General features: G+C 42.9%; 1 protein-coding gene across 5 annotated transcripts in view; it reads left to right on the forward strand.

Annotated features, from left to right (window-relative positions):
- Nucleotides 1–1,791: 1,791 nt before the first annotated feature.
- The window catches only part of CORIN (corin, serine peptidase), a 130,336-nt gene continuing 115,630 nt past the window's right edge, over nucleotides 1,792–16,497 (forward strand). For 2 of the 5 annotated variants that reach the window (XM_072037646.1, XM_072037645.1), the window contains exon 1: nucleotides 1,792–2,093. In XM_072037646.1, coding sequence (XP_071893747.1) covers nucleotides 2,019–2,093 — 75 coding nt within the window. In that variant the 5' untranslated portion in view covers nucleotides 1,792–2,018. Of the gene's footprint in view, nucleotides 2,094–15,607; nucleotides 15,819–16,497 lie in introns of all 5 variants that reach the window. The other 3 variants (XM_072037644.1, XM_038177937.2, XM_038177936.2) reach the window with 3 other exon arrangements.

Consider the following 16,497-nt stretch of genomic DNA (forward strand, 5'->3'; position numbering starts at 1 on the left):
GGATGTAGTAGATGATTTTTTTTGGCCTCGCAAAGGGACATAAGACTGATTTATTAGACATTTGTCCTGACCGTAACTACTAGAGAGAGAAACATTACTATGCAGATAACACCAAAATTTGTTCATAAAAGCTTCCATGTGTGAGTGTGCCTTTAAAGCACTGAACTCCGAGCGCTTGCCATCTCAGTAGTTCTGGCTCTATCTTAGCTGCTCGTAGCGGGATGTGTCTGTGCTGCAGAGTTCCCTTGGAAGGATGTGCTGGGGCTGGGCAGCAGGAGCTTGAGGTGTGTGGTGGCTGCTCTGGTGCAGGGATTAGGGCTGAGTGTGCTCGTGTGGGCAGCCCTGGCTGTGGTTTCATTTGCTTCAGATATCCCTCTTCTGCATTGGTTTCATCCCAGCTGTCACGTATGGACATCTAAGTTGCTCCCTCTTCTTGCTTTGTGAGTTTATTTTTGTATGCCCTTCTAATTAAATAAATCACTGTAAAGAAGGGTAAAATGAAGATACTGTAGTCTGTATTTACTAGGAAGGGAAATGCAAGGTTAAAAATAGAGAAAAAACAGATGAGGTCAAATTAGCTATAAGATAATTAGGCATACTTGCTTCTTTCCACTAATGGTAACATGTTAACTAAATTAACTATATTTATACTCTGCATTAAAATATTTATAGGCTGTTCTACCAGAAAACAGGTTTCTGCTAGGGCTAATGTATCAATAGGGACCATATGCCGAGGGAGCTGTGGTGTAATTCAACCAAGTCTTATTTATTTAATCTAAATAATTGTTCCTTGGGCAATGATTTCCATGAAACCACCACCAGCCACTGAACTCAGTTTAGGCTTTTTCTGGGTGCTGTGCACGGGTTGAATGTTGCAGCTACAAAACAGGGACTTGACTTGATCCCCAGCTTGAGGGAATGGGGAGGGGATGAGGAGGAAAGGTTGGGTCAGGGTTTACAAGTCCTTACTGCTGAGGAGAACGCAGCCTCAGTCCAAGGCCAAGCTGGTCATGGATTGCACCTTTTGGTTCTTGGTTTTCATTTGTTCTTATCGTGATTTTTGACAGGGCTAATGAATCTCTGTGAAATGCTGTAATTATGAATTATGGCTTGATTCCCCCCCTTTTTTTTTTTAAATCAGAATTACAGCCCAAATTGTTCTGCACAATGTGAAAGCTGCCTAATGTATAAATACTCTCACTTCTATGTCTTCTTCCATACTTCTCCTTTTATTTGTGCAATTGTTTGAAAAGAGGAGGGGAAGCACAAAACCAACCCCAACCCCATTGTACTCCCTCCTGAGGTGACTTTGCTTGGGTAACGCAGGACCGAATTATCAGGAGCAGCAGTCGGTTATGCGCGGTGGCACTCCAGGAGCACGCAATGCCCCCTTTAAACTTCACACACGAATGCAAAGTGACGTGACCTAAATCCAAAGGTAAAGCAGTAGACAGCTGGGAAAGAAGCTGGAGAAGAGCTAGGGGGAAGCGTTTGCCTTGAAGTGCATTTCTCTGTGTGTATGTGAGCGGTACAGGTGCAGCTCCCGGGGGGGAAGGAGCGCGCTGCGGGCTCCTGGTTTTGGGACAGGAGGGCTGGGGAAGGGATATTTTGTCCCTTTTCTTTATTGGGGTGGAGGTGAGGGGCGAGCTCGGCTCCCACCACCCGAAGGTTGTCCAGGGGGGACACAGGCCGTGCCCACAGCCCCCCGGGGGAGATCTCGTAGGGGCGATACGTGCCCCCGTGGGCTGTCCCCCAGCTCGTCCCCAAGGGGTAGAGCCTTTGTGTGGGAAAGGGGTGGGGATGCGGCGGCTTTCTCGCCGAGGTTTGTTATTATTGGGCGGAGGAGGCGGGAGGGGGCAGGGGGCCGAGCAGACAAAATGCGGAGCCCCCCCAACCCCGAGCCCGGCAAGTGTGTGTGTGTGCTGTGTGTGTGCTGTGTGCGGCTGAGGTAGGGGAGCGCAGGGGGCAGGAGAAAGTGGAGGAGCCCCAACAGTAGCAGCAGCAGCAGGAGCCCCGGCATGCTCTCCATGCAACAGTTCCCTGCCCTGCCGGCGGAGGAGGAGCGCTACCGGCAGGTCCTCGCCTCCAGCCGGGTAAGGCGAGCCCCTGGGGGCGCTGCCCTCCGCGGGGACCGGGGGAGGGCAGGAGGGGAAGCCGGGGTCTCGGGGCGCTGAGGAGAGCGGGGAAGGGGCGAGCCCCGCTGCCAGCGCAGCGCTGTGCAGCAGCGAGGGGAAGGGGCAGCGCTGGGAGCCAGGCACGGTGCCACCCCGGAGGACTGCCGGCGACAGGTGACATCCAGCCGCAGCCTGCTATGGTGCAGGGGAGAGCTGGGGGTCTGATGGGGTCGCCAGCTCCGTGCCATCACCCCAGCGGAGCCCTCTCGCAAAGCCAGCGGCGCTGATGCCCCCCTCCGTTCCCCTGAGCCGGGAGGAGCAGCGCCCAGCCCGGCGGCAACAGGTCGGGCCGGGATCTGCGGCAGCAAAGTTTGGGATCCGCATCCATAAGGACCCCCCCCAACACACACACACCCGCCCGCCGCCACCCAGGGGTGCACGGAGAGCTGCGTGAGAGCCGGCACCGTCCTCCTGCCCCCCAGCAGGTGCCTGCCCCGGCGGGGATCGCGCTGCTGGAGGCCCGGAGGCAAGGGGGGGGCGGCTGGTGCCCCCCAGGACGGGACAGGACGGGACGGGACGGGATGGGCTCGGTCCTGCCCCCCGGCCGCCCCCGGCTCCGGAGCCGGCTGCGCTGCGACCCAGGCGGTGCGGCAGCGGTGTTTGAAAGTTTCTGCATGCGGCAGTGGAGCTCAGCGGTAGCGTTTCTCCGCTTGATTCAGAGTCCTCGAATGCATTTGGTGGCAGACGATTAATTAATGAACTTTTTTTTTTTTTTTTTTTAATAAATATATTAGCAGTCTGGCTGAGGTGGTGAAACTCGTGAAATCGTGTATCCAGAGCTTTTAATGCGTTCATGGGGTCTCTTGGGAAGGCTTAGCTTTCAGCAGTAAAAATATAGGAATGGATTTTTTCCATATGGCTGCTTACATCCTTTCCATGTTCCTAAAAGATGGACCATTAACCTATACTGAAATGTCATTCTTAGTTTTGTTTTTTGTAATGTTTACCTTAGTTTGAGGTCCCGTTGTACACCTCTCAGGTACTGTGGGTGATAGGCACCACTGAAGGAATGTATCAGGGAGGTCACCTAAACACCTGTAAAGTTGTTTAGGCTACAGAGAATCATGGACCTATTGTGCTTAATTTGTGTCTGGAAAAGTTGGTGGCATCACCTGGATGTCTAGACAATTAAGTTCTGTAGGAAACCATATGCTCCGCTGGTGGACAGGAGAGTCCCAAACATTGCCCAAAACTTAATTAGAAAGAAAACGCTTGCGACCATTTTCCCCTTTCCCTACAGCCATTAATGGGGGTACCCCCACAGCCTGGCTCTCCCACCTGGAGGGAAGTGATGAAGCTGAGCCCTTCAGCCTTGCTCATCATCTTCACTCCACACGCATTTTTAGTGAAGCCAACAGTACTTATGGTGATGGGATGGTGAGCCAGGCTGCACAGCTCAGTTTTGCAGATTAGAAGAATCTTCTTGTGCTCTATTAGTATCTGACTGGACCATCAGGGCAAAACATTGTTTTCCTTGGTCTTTAGGAGCTTGGAACTATAAAGTGTTAAAGAAAGCATTTACTTCCCCTCCAAAAGTCTTTGTTGGCACTCTGCTGTGTGCCTGTGGTAGATAACTTAAGCATGTAGTGAATCAAAAGTATAAAATAGTTTCAAATGCGTCACAATTGGAGGCGTTCTATAAAACATGCAATGCATACCGGGCAGTTTAATATATCTGTATTGTTTAGCTGTTACTTATATATGATTTCTGCAGATACAAATGCAAGCCAGGACTGTAAACTGTGCCAGTAATTATTTAAAAATGCAGACTTACTTGAATGTAGGAGCTTTTTATTTTTTTGCTAAGCTGATATAGATGTTTAGGTCTTAGCACCCTGCTCCCTTGAGGAACGTTAGTGTCCTGTTGTTATACTGCATCCATGTATTGCCAGACACATAATTTCTTCTCATTATTTGCGTGGCCAAGAGAGGGGTGCTTTCAGGAGCTGAGGTGGATAAACACCCCAAAAATTCATTTACCAGCTGGGGAAGGGGCCTTCTCAGAGAAGAGAGATAGGCAAGGCAATGTCAGGGGCATTAGACCTGCTGAGGAGTCCCATCAATTCCTGCTCCCCCCACCACTCAGACAGTGAGTGGTGAGCTCTAAATAAGCCCTTTGTACTCAAGCAGAAGCCCATCGGTGTGGCTGTGGCCCTTGGGGCTCTCTGAGTTGCTGCCACACTGAGGCCCAGCCGCAGCAGGGTCAGGCCATCCCAATACAGCAGGCACAATACAGGCACCAAGGCACTTCCTTCAGAGATGGAGCTGTGGCTTTGACCCCGACCAGGATCAGGAGACCATAGACATCGGATCTTCTGCTTTCAGGCTGAACAGCGTGTGCTGTGAGGCACTTGCCATCTTTTAGTGCCATTCTGTGTAACCACATTGTGTTTGTGACATTGTGTGGGAAGAGTTGAATCCTGTCAGCGTCTCAGGTGTCGCTGGCAAATGCTTACAAGGCCAGAGTTCGAACGCCTTGTTTCTGAATGTCAGGGGGGTTTGGCAGGGGTGGGTGTCAGACCCCTTGAGCAGAGCAGTCCTACTCATGCACTTACATACAGCCTAGGCCCTTCCCAGTGTAACAGCTGGCCACCTCCCGATTTTTAACTGCCCTCAGGACAAGTCAGGGCAATTTGCAATACTCATGTTTCTACTCTGTTCCAGTTTCTTTCCCTACCAAAAAGAATTGGACCTCATAAATGACAAGCTGTGTAAGTACAATTCTCCAGCACCATGGAAAAAAGGCTGATTATAACCTCTTGTGAAGTGACTGGTTGTCAGAGTAAGACACAGCAAGCTTAAATCCTCCTTGAAAAGGTCTTCACACACACAACAGAAGTGGGGGGAAGCAGAAGTTTCTCTAAAGGCTGTGTCCAGACAGGCTCCAGCTTGAGTGCACTCATTCCCTACGTATTTTTAATTCCTAGTGAGGGTCATTTTTTTGTCACGCGAGGCTATGAAGTTCTGCCTGGAACTCCCCAGAGTCCAGGTCTGAATGCCAAGGCATGGCAGTCCTCCTCCACTCACCAGTGTCTCTAACTGAGGGAATGAATAAGAGTGAGCTGCATACTCACTTCCCCATGACGAAAAATAGGAGAAGAGGGAAGGAAGAGCGCCTGTGCCTTGCCTAGGTGCTCTGCACTCTCAGTGCTCTGGATGGCCTGGGCTGTGACCTCGTCCCAGGCCGTGTAGGGTGCTGGTCCCAGGCCACGTAGGCTGCTGGGTGACACACCACACCATACCACTGTGCTTGGGGTTTCCCCTTGCCTGGTCATGCCTCTCCCGGCTCGCAGCCCCAGGATGATTCCGATCGCATCCCCTCCCTCTGTCCCCCACCCCTCTATAAATAGCTCCTGCTGGGCTGACCTGCCAGATTACCCCGGCAGAGCGGATCCCCTGACCCAGGCCGCCTGCAGTGGAAAGTCTGAATGCGAAAAATACCATAATAAAAATAGTGCAGCTGGGCAGCCCCGCCAGCAGGTCCTAGTGCCGGGGTCCAGTGACTCCCAGTGCTGCACTGACCCTCAGGCACCCCACCTAGGCCATGTGGGACATGGAAAGCTTTCCCCGCCTGCTTTAATACCCCTCATCAGTTTTATTTTTAAATTTATTATTATTTTTTTCTGTCTCTTTTTTAACTGTCAGAGAGAAACATATTTAATTTCTGCTATTCTGTTGTGGAACAGCTAGTTCCCTTCCCAGCGATGCTTTTAATTTCAGCTTGTCTTTCTGATCAGCAAATGTGAAAGAAATAGAGATAATGATTTAATATCCTAAATGTAAAAATAGTAATGAGACAACAATCAAGCAAGGACTTGCTGTTTCAAAAAGAGGCAAGAATTTCGCTGCCTCTGAAGTACTACATTAGGTTGCAGCTCATGTCTACCTTGAGCAGAAGACTTTCCCTGAAGGGACAGATTCTCCTCAGTTGTGCTTTGAAGCCACTGTAATTTAAAGAGATGCTTGTCATTATTTATTTACACATATAATTAATATGGTGTTATTTCTGGTAGTTGTACATGCAAAGTCTGAATATTTGGTGGTTAAAAGCAGCAGTAGATATCAGGATGTGTTATTTGACCATTTCCGTGCCTTCTGCTTTGGAGTGTCCATGTTGCAGTCTCCTGGCCTACAGTGCCCATGGGAGCGTGGCCTCCTTGGGATGTTGTGCTGAGGTGACCTGGGCTCATAGCCAGACACCCAAAAAGCCACTTGCCTGCTGCCTCCATCCCTCCATCATCCATTGAGAAGGGGGAGAAAGTAGGAAGAACAAGAGTGAGAAAGCTCTTGGTCAAGATAAAGGCTGGGAGATCACTCACTGATTACTGTTGTGGGCAAAACAGACTTGTGGAAATTAATTTATTATCAGTTTATATAAATAGTTAATTACTAGTTCAGATATTGGAAAACAGAAACAAACAAACAAAAAAAGATGAAAATGTTGAAACACCTTCAGAGAAAACACCTCTCCTCCCCCGTTCCCCATCTCACCTTCCATCCTTGCATGTTTCACTCACTCCATTCAGTGAGGCAGTGAGAGGTGCATGGGAGGTTTGTGGTCATAACATGGTGGTTTCTCACTGCTGCTCCTTCCTTCCTACTCTTTCCCTTAGCTCCAGCACATCTTCCACATTCTGCAGTCCCTTCAGGAATATCTGCTCTGCCATGGAGCACCTCAGCCTCCTCTGACCTTGGTATTCACGTTGCTGTTTCTTTCTTTTTGATGAGGTGGTGGCCACCTCATCTGTAACATCAACTTGGGAAAGTATGTTCACTCAAAACTGACCAAAGTGGCAGCATTATTCCATGGTTGTCTCCTCCCCTTACTGTCCATCTTACTTGATCCTCAAATCAAGATGGGATGAACTGAATCCAGCTGTCCATCAGTTCCTTTTCACCATCTGTGTCATCACAGTGAAACCATTGCAGCATCTGCTGCTTTGTGTATTGTGCAGTTTATAATTTTCTCTTTATTAGTGTTACTGTTGTTGCCAGCATAAGGTAGTCTTCAGCTTGTTGTCCTGTAATGAAAAGAGGCTGAAAAACAGATACTGCCAGAGCTACATTGGAGTGATGATGTTCATTTTTTGGTGATTCAAGCCCCTCTTCACAAAGAATATGTTTCCCACAACAGTAAGCATTCTGTGGGATCCCAGTTTTTGCCTATGTGCTAAATATATGCCTATTGCCTTTTTTAAATTGTTTTCCTATTTTTTTTTTTTTTTAAGATAAGACACAAACTGAGGAAATTTTCAAATCTTTTCCTCATAGAATGGTGCACAGCTCCTATAAACTTGTGGGAAAGAAGACTGTCAGGTTGCATCATTGCAGGTGCTCCTGCAAGCTACTGCTCGTTCTGAATTTCAAGGCTTATCTTTTCTCAGAAAATGATAATTTTTTATATTGAACATTTAAGTCAACTTCATCCAATCTTCAGAGGAAAGCAAGTGAAGGTAGATACAAGTATCTTTCTTCAGGAATGCAACAGACTGCATTTATTCCAATTCATGTTTCATAGATAAGAGAGAGTTCAAGATTGATTCTCAGTGGATGGTGCTCTTGCTTTGGGACTGGCTGCTCAGTGATTGTCTGTTTTTCCTTTCCTCTGTTCCTCAAAGCTGCAGCACTCGGTTCTGCAATGCATAGGACCTAGAGTTTTAAAAGCTAATGTCCTGATATTTTTGATACCAAAGAGATCTAACTTAGCAATCATTTAATAGTAGGAGCAGTCGCCCAGATTGGCATCACTCTTCACCTCAGATTGCTCCTAGTTTCAAGCCAACCTACACTGTAGCTCCAATAGTACTGAATGTTACTTGAGGGTATCTCGGACTCAGGCAGCATTTTTAGGAAGTAAGACTTTCATTTTTTCCCTTTCTGCCCCTGAATGAAGCAGGAAAAAAAAATAAAAAAAAATCACTTGCTCCTTGCAGTTCCTGCTCAGCCATTTTAAAGGTGTAAGTTTAAGTAATTCTTACTGAATGAAGACAAGGCTGGAAAAGAAGTGTCAAATGGTGGCTGAATGTGCTTAGAAGTTATTAAAAATTCTCCTTTTCTTTACAAAGCAAGAGTATATGGAATAGCGTTGCTAGTGGACTGGAAAGGCTAGGGACCCAGATGGTTTTGATTTGCTTTTGCCTCATCATAGACAGGATTGTTATGTGACTCCTGTAGATTTCCAAAGTAAATGTGAATGGGAGGAAAAATGGTACGTGTTCTAGGGATGACACTAAACTGAATAGTCCTAGCCATAAATACAGTAGAATGTTTCTCTTTTGACAAAATAATTCACCAGATTGTTATTGATTCAGTGATTTAGATGGAAGTTTTTATTCCATAAATCATTTATCTTTGATCCTATGTTAAAGCCATAGCCCAAAGCTTACACCAATGTAAGTGCCTTGTTAATCCACTTAATCTTGAGTTTTCAGTTTCAGTTTATTGTTTTGTAATGTAGACAATAACAAATAATTTAATCCCTAGTCATCTCTTTGGTTATTTCTGTCAAGATGCTGTGGTAATTTCAGAAAACATCCTCCTCTTTCTGTATTTTCCTCACAATGAAGCAAAATGTTCAAAGGTGAACATGTTTCTGAACAACGTGGCATCCCATTGAAAAATGACTGAGTCACCTCTACATTTATACATAGTAGGCTATCGATCTGTGAGACATTGTGTGATTCCATTTTCATCTTTGGGAAGAGGACAAATAAGTATCCAGCTACACTGAACAGATGATACTTTGCTTTGACTCTAAACCATGTCCTTCCTTTGATTAATGCTGCTGCTCTTATGCTAGGTCTAAGAGTCAATATCTTTCTATTCACAACTTGGAAAAAAGTCAGTAGTGTAAAGTTAACAGTACACATTAAAATCTAAAATTGTAGTTTCTTCAAAACAGAGGTTTACAGTGTGAGAATAACTTATACATTTTAGAGAAAAAATGAATAAGAAATACATGGAACATAAGGAGACAAATGCTTTGAAGAAGATTCCTGCCATCTCTACCTTGTGTCCCAGCTTAGTGTCCAATTAAAATCAGATCATTGAAAGCTTATGATTTAAGTAGGTTAAGTAATTGTATAATGAGCAACAGGCATGGTAGATACATCACATACTGGTCTGCTTCAAGTTCAGAAGTCTGAACCTACTGATCAAATATTAATAGAAAAAAAAGAAAAAAAAGAGGTGTGTCCACTAATGAGGTCTAGTTGTCTTTTTCAGGATGGGGTTTCTGGTGGGTTTTCTATACAGGCAGTGATTGATCACCGAATGTGAGCCACAGGGCAGGCAGGGTTTCTTTTTGCCCCTTTTTAGTTTTGCAGTCTTGATAACTGCTTTCAGGAGAAAGTATTCCTCTAACAGTATCCCTGTACACCACTTTTTTTTTTTATTTTTTCCCCAGAAACTTTTTATTGGCACAATTTAGGCCATTTAGATTCTTTTGTTTTCTCATGGCTTCCATTTTTGCTTTCTGGTGCTAATGGATCTTGTGCACCTGCTTATTGAATTCTCAGCAAAACAAGAACCTGAAAGCAGTATTGTCAGCTTCTCTACTGCCATTGAATCGTGATTTTCAGCAAGGTTATGGCTTTCCATTGCTGCTCTACTTGCTTAGCAAGACACTATGCAGTGAACATGTGGGCATTAAGGTGGTCTCTGTGTGTGTTCAGAAAAACAACATGCCATTGTTTAAACCTTCACATGGGTAATCTCTGCAAGCTCTAGGAACTTGAAAATGAATAAATCCCAAAGCATAAATTCAGCTTTAGTTAAAGATTAATTTTGCTGCTGCCTGCTGAGGTAAGCTGAATGGATATTCATGTTTTGGTATTGAGAAATACTAGATAATGCTAACCATACCCCGGTTCTTAAAATGAATGTCTTCCGCTTTAGTTTTTAGAAATTTTTGATATCTTCCATATGTTTACTGAATCTTGCTTTGGTTGTGTGGCATGGCAACATCACACATCTTTGCCACCAGCTGTTATTAATAAAGAAGTGAGAGATTGGAACTGTGGTTTGCCGTAAGCTCAGCTATTTCTTAATTTTAATATTCTTGAAAATTCAACAGTTCCATTGTAAGCACGGGAAACATCCATTGTAGTTGCAAGTTTATATCAGTGAAATTTATAAACTATTGTAAGTATGTGCAATATATAAATATGTACCACAAAGTGGAATTGTTATTCGGCAGGACTTCTTGAAAAATGAAGGGATTCAAAGGCATTACTATTGTCGAGGCGATGCTACTGTTCTCTAGTAGTGATAAATACCCCTAAGTTTTCTTTCTTCTAATACATATTTTGAAGCAGGATCAGTACTGAGTTTATATGATGGCTAAATGGTGTGTCTAATTCATATTTTAAATGAGACAGATGACAGTTATGGGTATCATGCTAGATATGTGGAATGAAAAAAAAATCCTTTATTTTCCACCTCCTCTGCTTTCCATGAGAGTGTATAATCATGTGTAATCGAGAACCAAGGACAGTATTTTGCATGTGAATACTTTTCTGATTTCTAAATCAAATCTTCTCAGGGAAACCAATTATTATATTATTTATGTAGATTTATTTTAGTATCAAACAGCTGCTTTTTTAAGTCCACTATGTTGTCGTTATAAAACACAGGAGCCTTGCTCCCCAAAAATATATGAAATGGGAATAAACTCCTCTGAGCTACAGCTCTGCTGGCTGTAGTGCTTATGTCTGAGAGACCAACTTATTTCCGCCTCCATCAAAGCTTTCAGAAAGGGAAGAATAAGTTGTGAAAGAGATGGTGCACCAGGAGCTAGCTTTCTTTTGAAATGTAAGGCTGTAACTTCGACACCACTGGCAACATGGTGGTCATCAGTTTTCCTGAATAAAAACTCAGATTTGGATCTGTGAGTGCCTGAGCTGGACAGCTGGACAGTTCAAGCAAGACAAGGGTGGGTTTGTCTAAGGAGTCTTCAGTCATGTTGTTTTCACTGCACTGCAGGCATACTACAAAGGAGAAGCTTGGCAGACACCAGTGCAGGGTATCAAGCACACAGATACTGGAACACCGTTGTTATGTTTGGATTTGTCTCAGTAAACTTACCCCTGGATCTTTCTTGCTGGAGCAGCACCAGATCTGTGCTGTCACAGAACAGGGTGAGACATACTGGAATGTCACCTTGTCTTTTCGGAGCTTCTCATGCACATCTCACAGATTTCTCAATTCCAAAGTTGTCTCTGTGGCTGGAAAGCTGCTGAAATTATATGTCGGGAATAAAGAATCCCAAAGTTGTGCTCCAGAAATGAAAGAAAAAGTACCACATCAATTTTGTTTATCAGTCATGTCTGGTGATGCCCAGTTTGGATTTTTACTGTGCTGTCTCATGCTGAGTTAATAACAGCTTCAAAGGTCTCCTGAAGAACAGAAGTGACCCGTGGGTATCTGTGGTAGTCTGAAGTGCAAACAATCACCTTACTTCACACATTATGTCTTCTGTAAGAACCATCTCTGATACACAATCATCTCTCCTTACTTTAAGTGAAAATGTAAGTTGGGGAGGTTAAAGGTGCTTCAGGTTTTTGCTTCAGCCAAAAGAATCCATCTGGATTTAGCATCTAGCATCAACTAAACATTTCTTTTGGAAGGACGTTCCCAGCTTTATATGACAGCTCTTTTACTTAAATAGTCTGTCTTTCAGATTGGTGTGATGACTCAGTATGTTTATATTCCAGTGGTTAGCAGAAGGGTAAGTCAGAGTATTTTGTTTCATGGATGGGAAAGGAGGCCTGATCATCTCAATGAACTCTGAATGAATTATGTCAGCAATTTGTAATTTGTCTGAGGATATGGCATTTCCTGGGAGAAGTTACAGGATTGCAGTGAACTTGAACTACCGAAAAAACTGATGCAATTCATTGTGCAAAAAACAATTCATGTAACAACAACATGCTTCCGATGTTTGCTGCCTTGCTGTATGACAAAGATTGTTTGTTTGTGTGTGTCCTTATTTTTTTTCTTCCCTAAACCACACCATTTCCTTTTAGAATAACTATGACACTTTTGTTCTTAAATTAGTGGTGTGCTCTCAAATCTGAGTATTGTGTTTGCAGACAAAGTTGCTTAATAGCCAATTTCTGTTGCTTCCTTAATATCCATTCTTTAGTTGGTCCATTTCAGCTTGGCACTCTGATTCCTCTAACATTTTCAATGGAAGATTATGCAAAACCAGTGACTTTTGTTCTCAGTGACTTTTTGCCCGTTCCTGTTTTTAGCGTGTGACTTTTCCTCTTCCTTTAGATGATTTATATTACAGTTTCTACTTGTTACATTGACCATTAGAGCCTGGCATTACATTTTTTTGGCTGGAATAGCTGTCAAACTCAAGTGCATTGCTGACTCCCAAATTTTCATGTGAACAGGACAGAAATGATACAAAAATGTAGAATACCTGCCGCTTCTGATACCCTCTCCCAGGCATTTGAATATTGTGAGTAGGTCAAAAGAGGATCTAAGAATGAGTAAGTTTATATTTATTTTGATATGCTGTCTTGTATTTAATCACTGACACTTCACATGTTTAGTCTTCGCTCTGTAACAGTGAGAATTAGAACCACATTCCCTTGCATGGAAAGGAAAGCTGTCATCATGGGCACAGTCACATGAGTCCCATATCTAGAGCTTTAAGATGAGCATCATGAGAGTTGATAACATCACAAAAGGTGACAGCATTGCACTGGAATAGGAACAATATCAAAGATATGTAAAGAACTGCAGATAGTTCATGTCTGGAAAATATGTTAGATTATGAAAACTATGTGCTATCCAGCTTGGCTGGACTCCCCAGTGGCACTGTGACTTTTACGAGGCCCCCTGTTTACTGTCCCCTAGTGACATTCTGCATGTTATAGTTGTACTCCTTTCTTGTCTTCTTTCCACTGCTTTCCAGTATAAATACTGCATAGCATTTTGGTGCATGGATTGCTCAAGCTATTTTGATGTTTGGGACCCAGCAGCTGTCTTCCATGTTTCTTTGTAGAGACCCAGCATGCTCTATCAGACAATACTGACCACAGCCTGTTAGCCCTAGTGATATTTCCTTACAGGGAGATCATTTTTTAGGGTTGTGATGAGAACAGCAGGACATATTTTTGTCACACGCTTACACCATGATTAAGGTTGTTTTATAGACTAATAGCTTAGATAATTTTTGTGTCTAAAAGGAAAATTGCATGCTACCACGGGCTTTTCATCCATAAATCTTAATGTAATTTGTGATTTCTGGGCCTTAATATCACAGGAATATTATTGAAATGACACCCCCCAAAAAATTTTATTTATTTATTTATTTGTTTCCATAACTTGCAGAAGACAAGCTGTGAATTTTGGTCCAATGAATTGTTAGTCTTTCCTTAGTCAGACAGGACTGTATTTTTTTCCCCATCTGTTTTTTGCCTCTGTGGATTCAGGAAATCAAGTGTGAGCAGTCTGATACAGCAGTCCTAAATAAGACTAGGATTTTCTTAAAAATCTGAACTGAAATTACCTCAGTTATTTCATGGTGTATTTCCTTTCTTGAAATCAATACTTACAGAACAGCATTTGGGCATTAGTAGCAGTTAATGGTGTTTCACCAGAGACAGAATGTTTTGGCTGTCAGAAAAAATTATCTGATCTTTGTAAGCACACAGTATTCTGACCATTTAATACAAAAACTGATCGTATTAAAAGCAAATGACCTGTTGCCTCAAAAACCAGACACTGACCTTTCCTACCTACAGTGTACACAGCGTTTAACTGAAAAAAAATCTTTTTCAAATCAAGTTTTCTAACATCAGTGGTAGGAAGGGAACTTGTACCAGTATTTTTCAGGAACTGAGGATATGTTTTGGTCCAATACTGTGCTAAATCTATTCTATGCCCAAACCTCTAGTATTTGGGATTGTTTTATTTCTGTCTGTCCTCAAGGATTCTGCTTCTAAGTCTTCTTGCCCTTCCTTTGGAAAGAGATAAAAATGTGTATCTAGAAAATACCTTAGTTTTGTGTACTTAGAGAATGACTCAGAATATAGACTACCGAGGGAATTGAGGGAGACGTTCTTTTCTTGGAGACACAAAGTGGGCCAAACGAATAAGCATGTAGCACAAAATGAATAAGCATGTTTCCTTCTACAGTCCCATTTTTCTCTGACAGTTCTGTTATTTATGACTGGTTTTAGATTCATAGTCCCTTAGGGATATATACTCTTTTGAAGTCTTTCTCTGATGGGGACCGCAAGTTTCAATTTTTTAATGAAATTAGAAGCGTGCCCTTCTTTTCTGACTTCTTACTGATCTAAAAATGGGCTAGCAGGAAGATACAATGTGCTAGGCTAGAAGAACTGGGAGGACAAAGCATGTCCGAAGTTTTTGCAGACACCATTGGCATACTATAGCACTTAAAAGTGGTGCATGTATTCTTTTTGTATTGTAATATTTGATGGCAAGAGGAAAAGAAACAGTATCAGGGAATATGTAAAAGTTGGTATAATGTATTTATATTTGTATCTAGCACTCTTCATTAAGTTCGCATTGATGACATAGGAGCCATTAACTTTTTTTTTTTTTTTTTTTCATATTCACCACAGAAATTGATGGAAAAAAAAGCTCATATAGAAGTTCAAGTGATGGAAAATTAACATTTATTAAGGCTATGCTTGCTGAGTCACTGATGATGATTTTAAATAGGTTTAGTGCTTTTCATGATATCTTTTCCTGTAGAAGGGAAAAATACAACATGCTGTTTAGTTGCCTGTAAATATTTACTTTGCTGTTATACAAAACAAGCAGTTCAGGGTGTTTAGAGAAGGATGTCTTTCCCAATCTAACATTCTTTTCTTGAGCAGTCACTGAAAGCAAATTTGTATACAACAGACTCCTTTTAAATCTTTGGTAGTAAGTTGCCAATGAAAAGATTGGGATTTTTTTGTTACTTGTAGGTGTTGATGAGAAAGAAAATTTTTGAGGTCCTCCTTTAGTATAAACATTGGATTAAAGTATCTGCTATCCACAATGCCAACAGACTCAAAAATTTCCTCATAGAAACTGGAACATAAAAGCAAGATATTTCAGAAGCTTACTGGTTTGTGTAGTGATGGTCCTGCTCCACATTACCTGGTGCAACACAACCATGTTCTTTTTCACAGAATATCACGACTTCAAGGGATAGTGTGCTCTGATTCATGAGGAGTCTATGTTCAGATGCTTGTGGTAATCTACTGTCTACTGAGTTGTAGATCTAATTTTTGGGCTGATGGGCTGAACAGTGGATTGAACTCAACAGCACCATTTCCTGAGGGAGCACTGTAACCACTGTAGTGTCAGAAAAGGCAATTTAATGTCATTTTCTCTCTCTCTCTCTCTCTCTTTTTTTTTTTTTTTTTTTTTTTTTTTTTTTTTTTGGCCGTGCTTTCAAGTTACAGCAGCTGTGTTTTGGGAGAGCTGTGTTCATAACAGATCTGTGTTATTCCTGTGCTACCTGCTGCACTCAGACCTCCCAAAGGGATCTAATATAGGCTGGGCAAACCAAGGTTATGGGATTCAGTGAAGGTGGCTGCTAAGCTGCTATGCTCCAACATGACCAGAAGCAAAAGTTTAGGCAAACTTTGAGGACTTTAATATGAAAATGTAAGCAACTGTGGGCTTCAAGATGTCATGTCATCAAGTAAGGATTGTCTGTTACTTGGAGTTAGGTTACTGAAACTCACCCACTTTTGTGTGTTTGTGTGTGTGTGTGTGTGTGTGTGTGTGTGCGTGCGTGCCTGGGTATTTGAAATGTTAGCTGTAAGTGAAGGTGGAAACTTATCTGATATATCACAAAGTCTTGAATTGCACCATTTGCCACTTCTGAATAAGGTGTGAAGAAAAAATACTTGTGACAACCAGTTGGCTCTCTCAGCATGTTTTATATTTTGCTTATGGTGGAAAATGGTGTTGCTCTGATTACAGAGCTTGCCAACTCTCCCAGGCTGTACTTCATGAGCTGACAGAGCTACTCTGAGCTGGCTCTTTCAAATATTCAGAGAATGCTACCATCTTTAAGCTGACCATCAGTTTACATCCTGCTTGCTAGACAAGCCCAGTAGTAGGACAGTGTTGAGACTGAATCACCATAATAACAGGCACAGTGGTTATGAAGTGAGATACTGCTCATATCTCACACCATGCTGGCACCATACCTGTTTTCAGTGCTGCCTGGACTTTAAACAGTACAAATTTTCATAGTCAAGGGAGTAAAATAGGCAGTGAGATTAGGCAGGGATAAATCTAGTCTCTAGTTCCTTAAGAAGTAGTCCAGTTTTAATTC

Source organism: Anas platyrhynchos, chromosome 4 (assembly GCF_047663525.1).
Source record: "Anas platyrhynchos isolate ZD024472 breed Pekin duck chromosome 4, IASCAAS_PekinDuck_T2T, whole genome shotgun sequence".
In the NCBI taxonomy this organism is placed as follows: domain Eukaryota; kingdom Metazoa; phylum Chordata; class Aves; order Anseriformes; family Anatidae; genus Anas; species Anas platyrhynchos.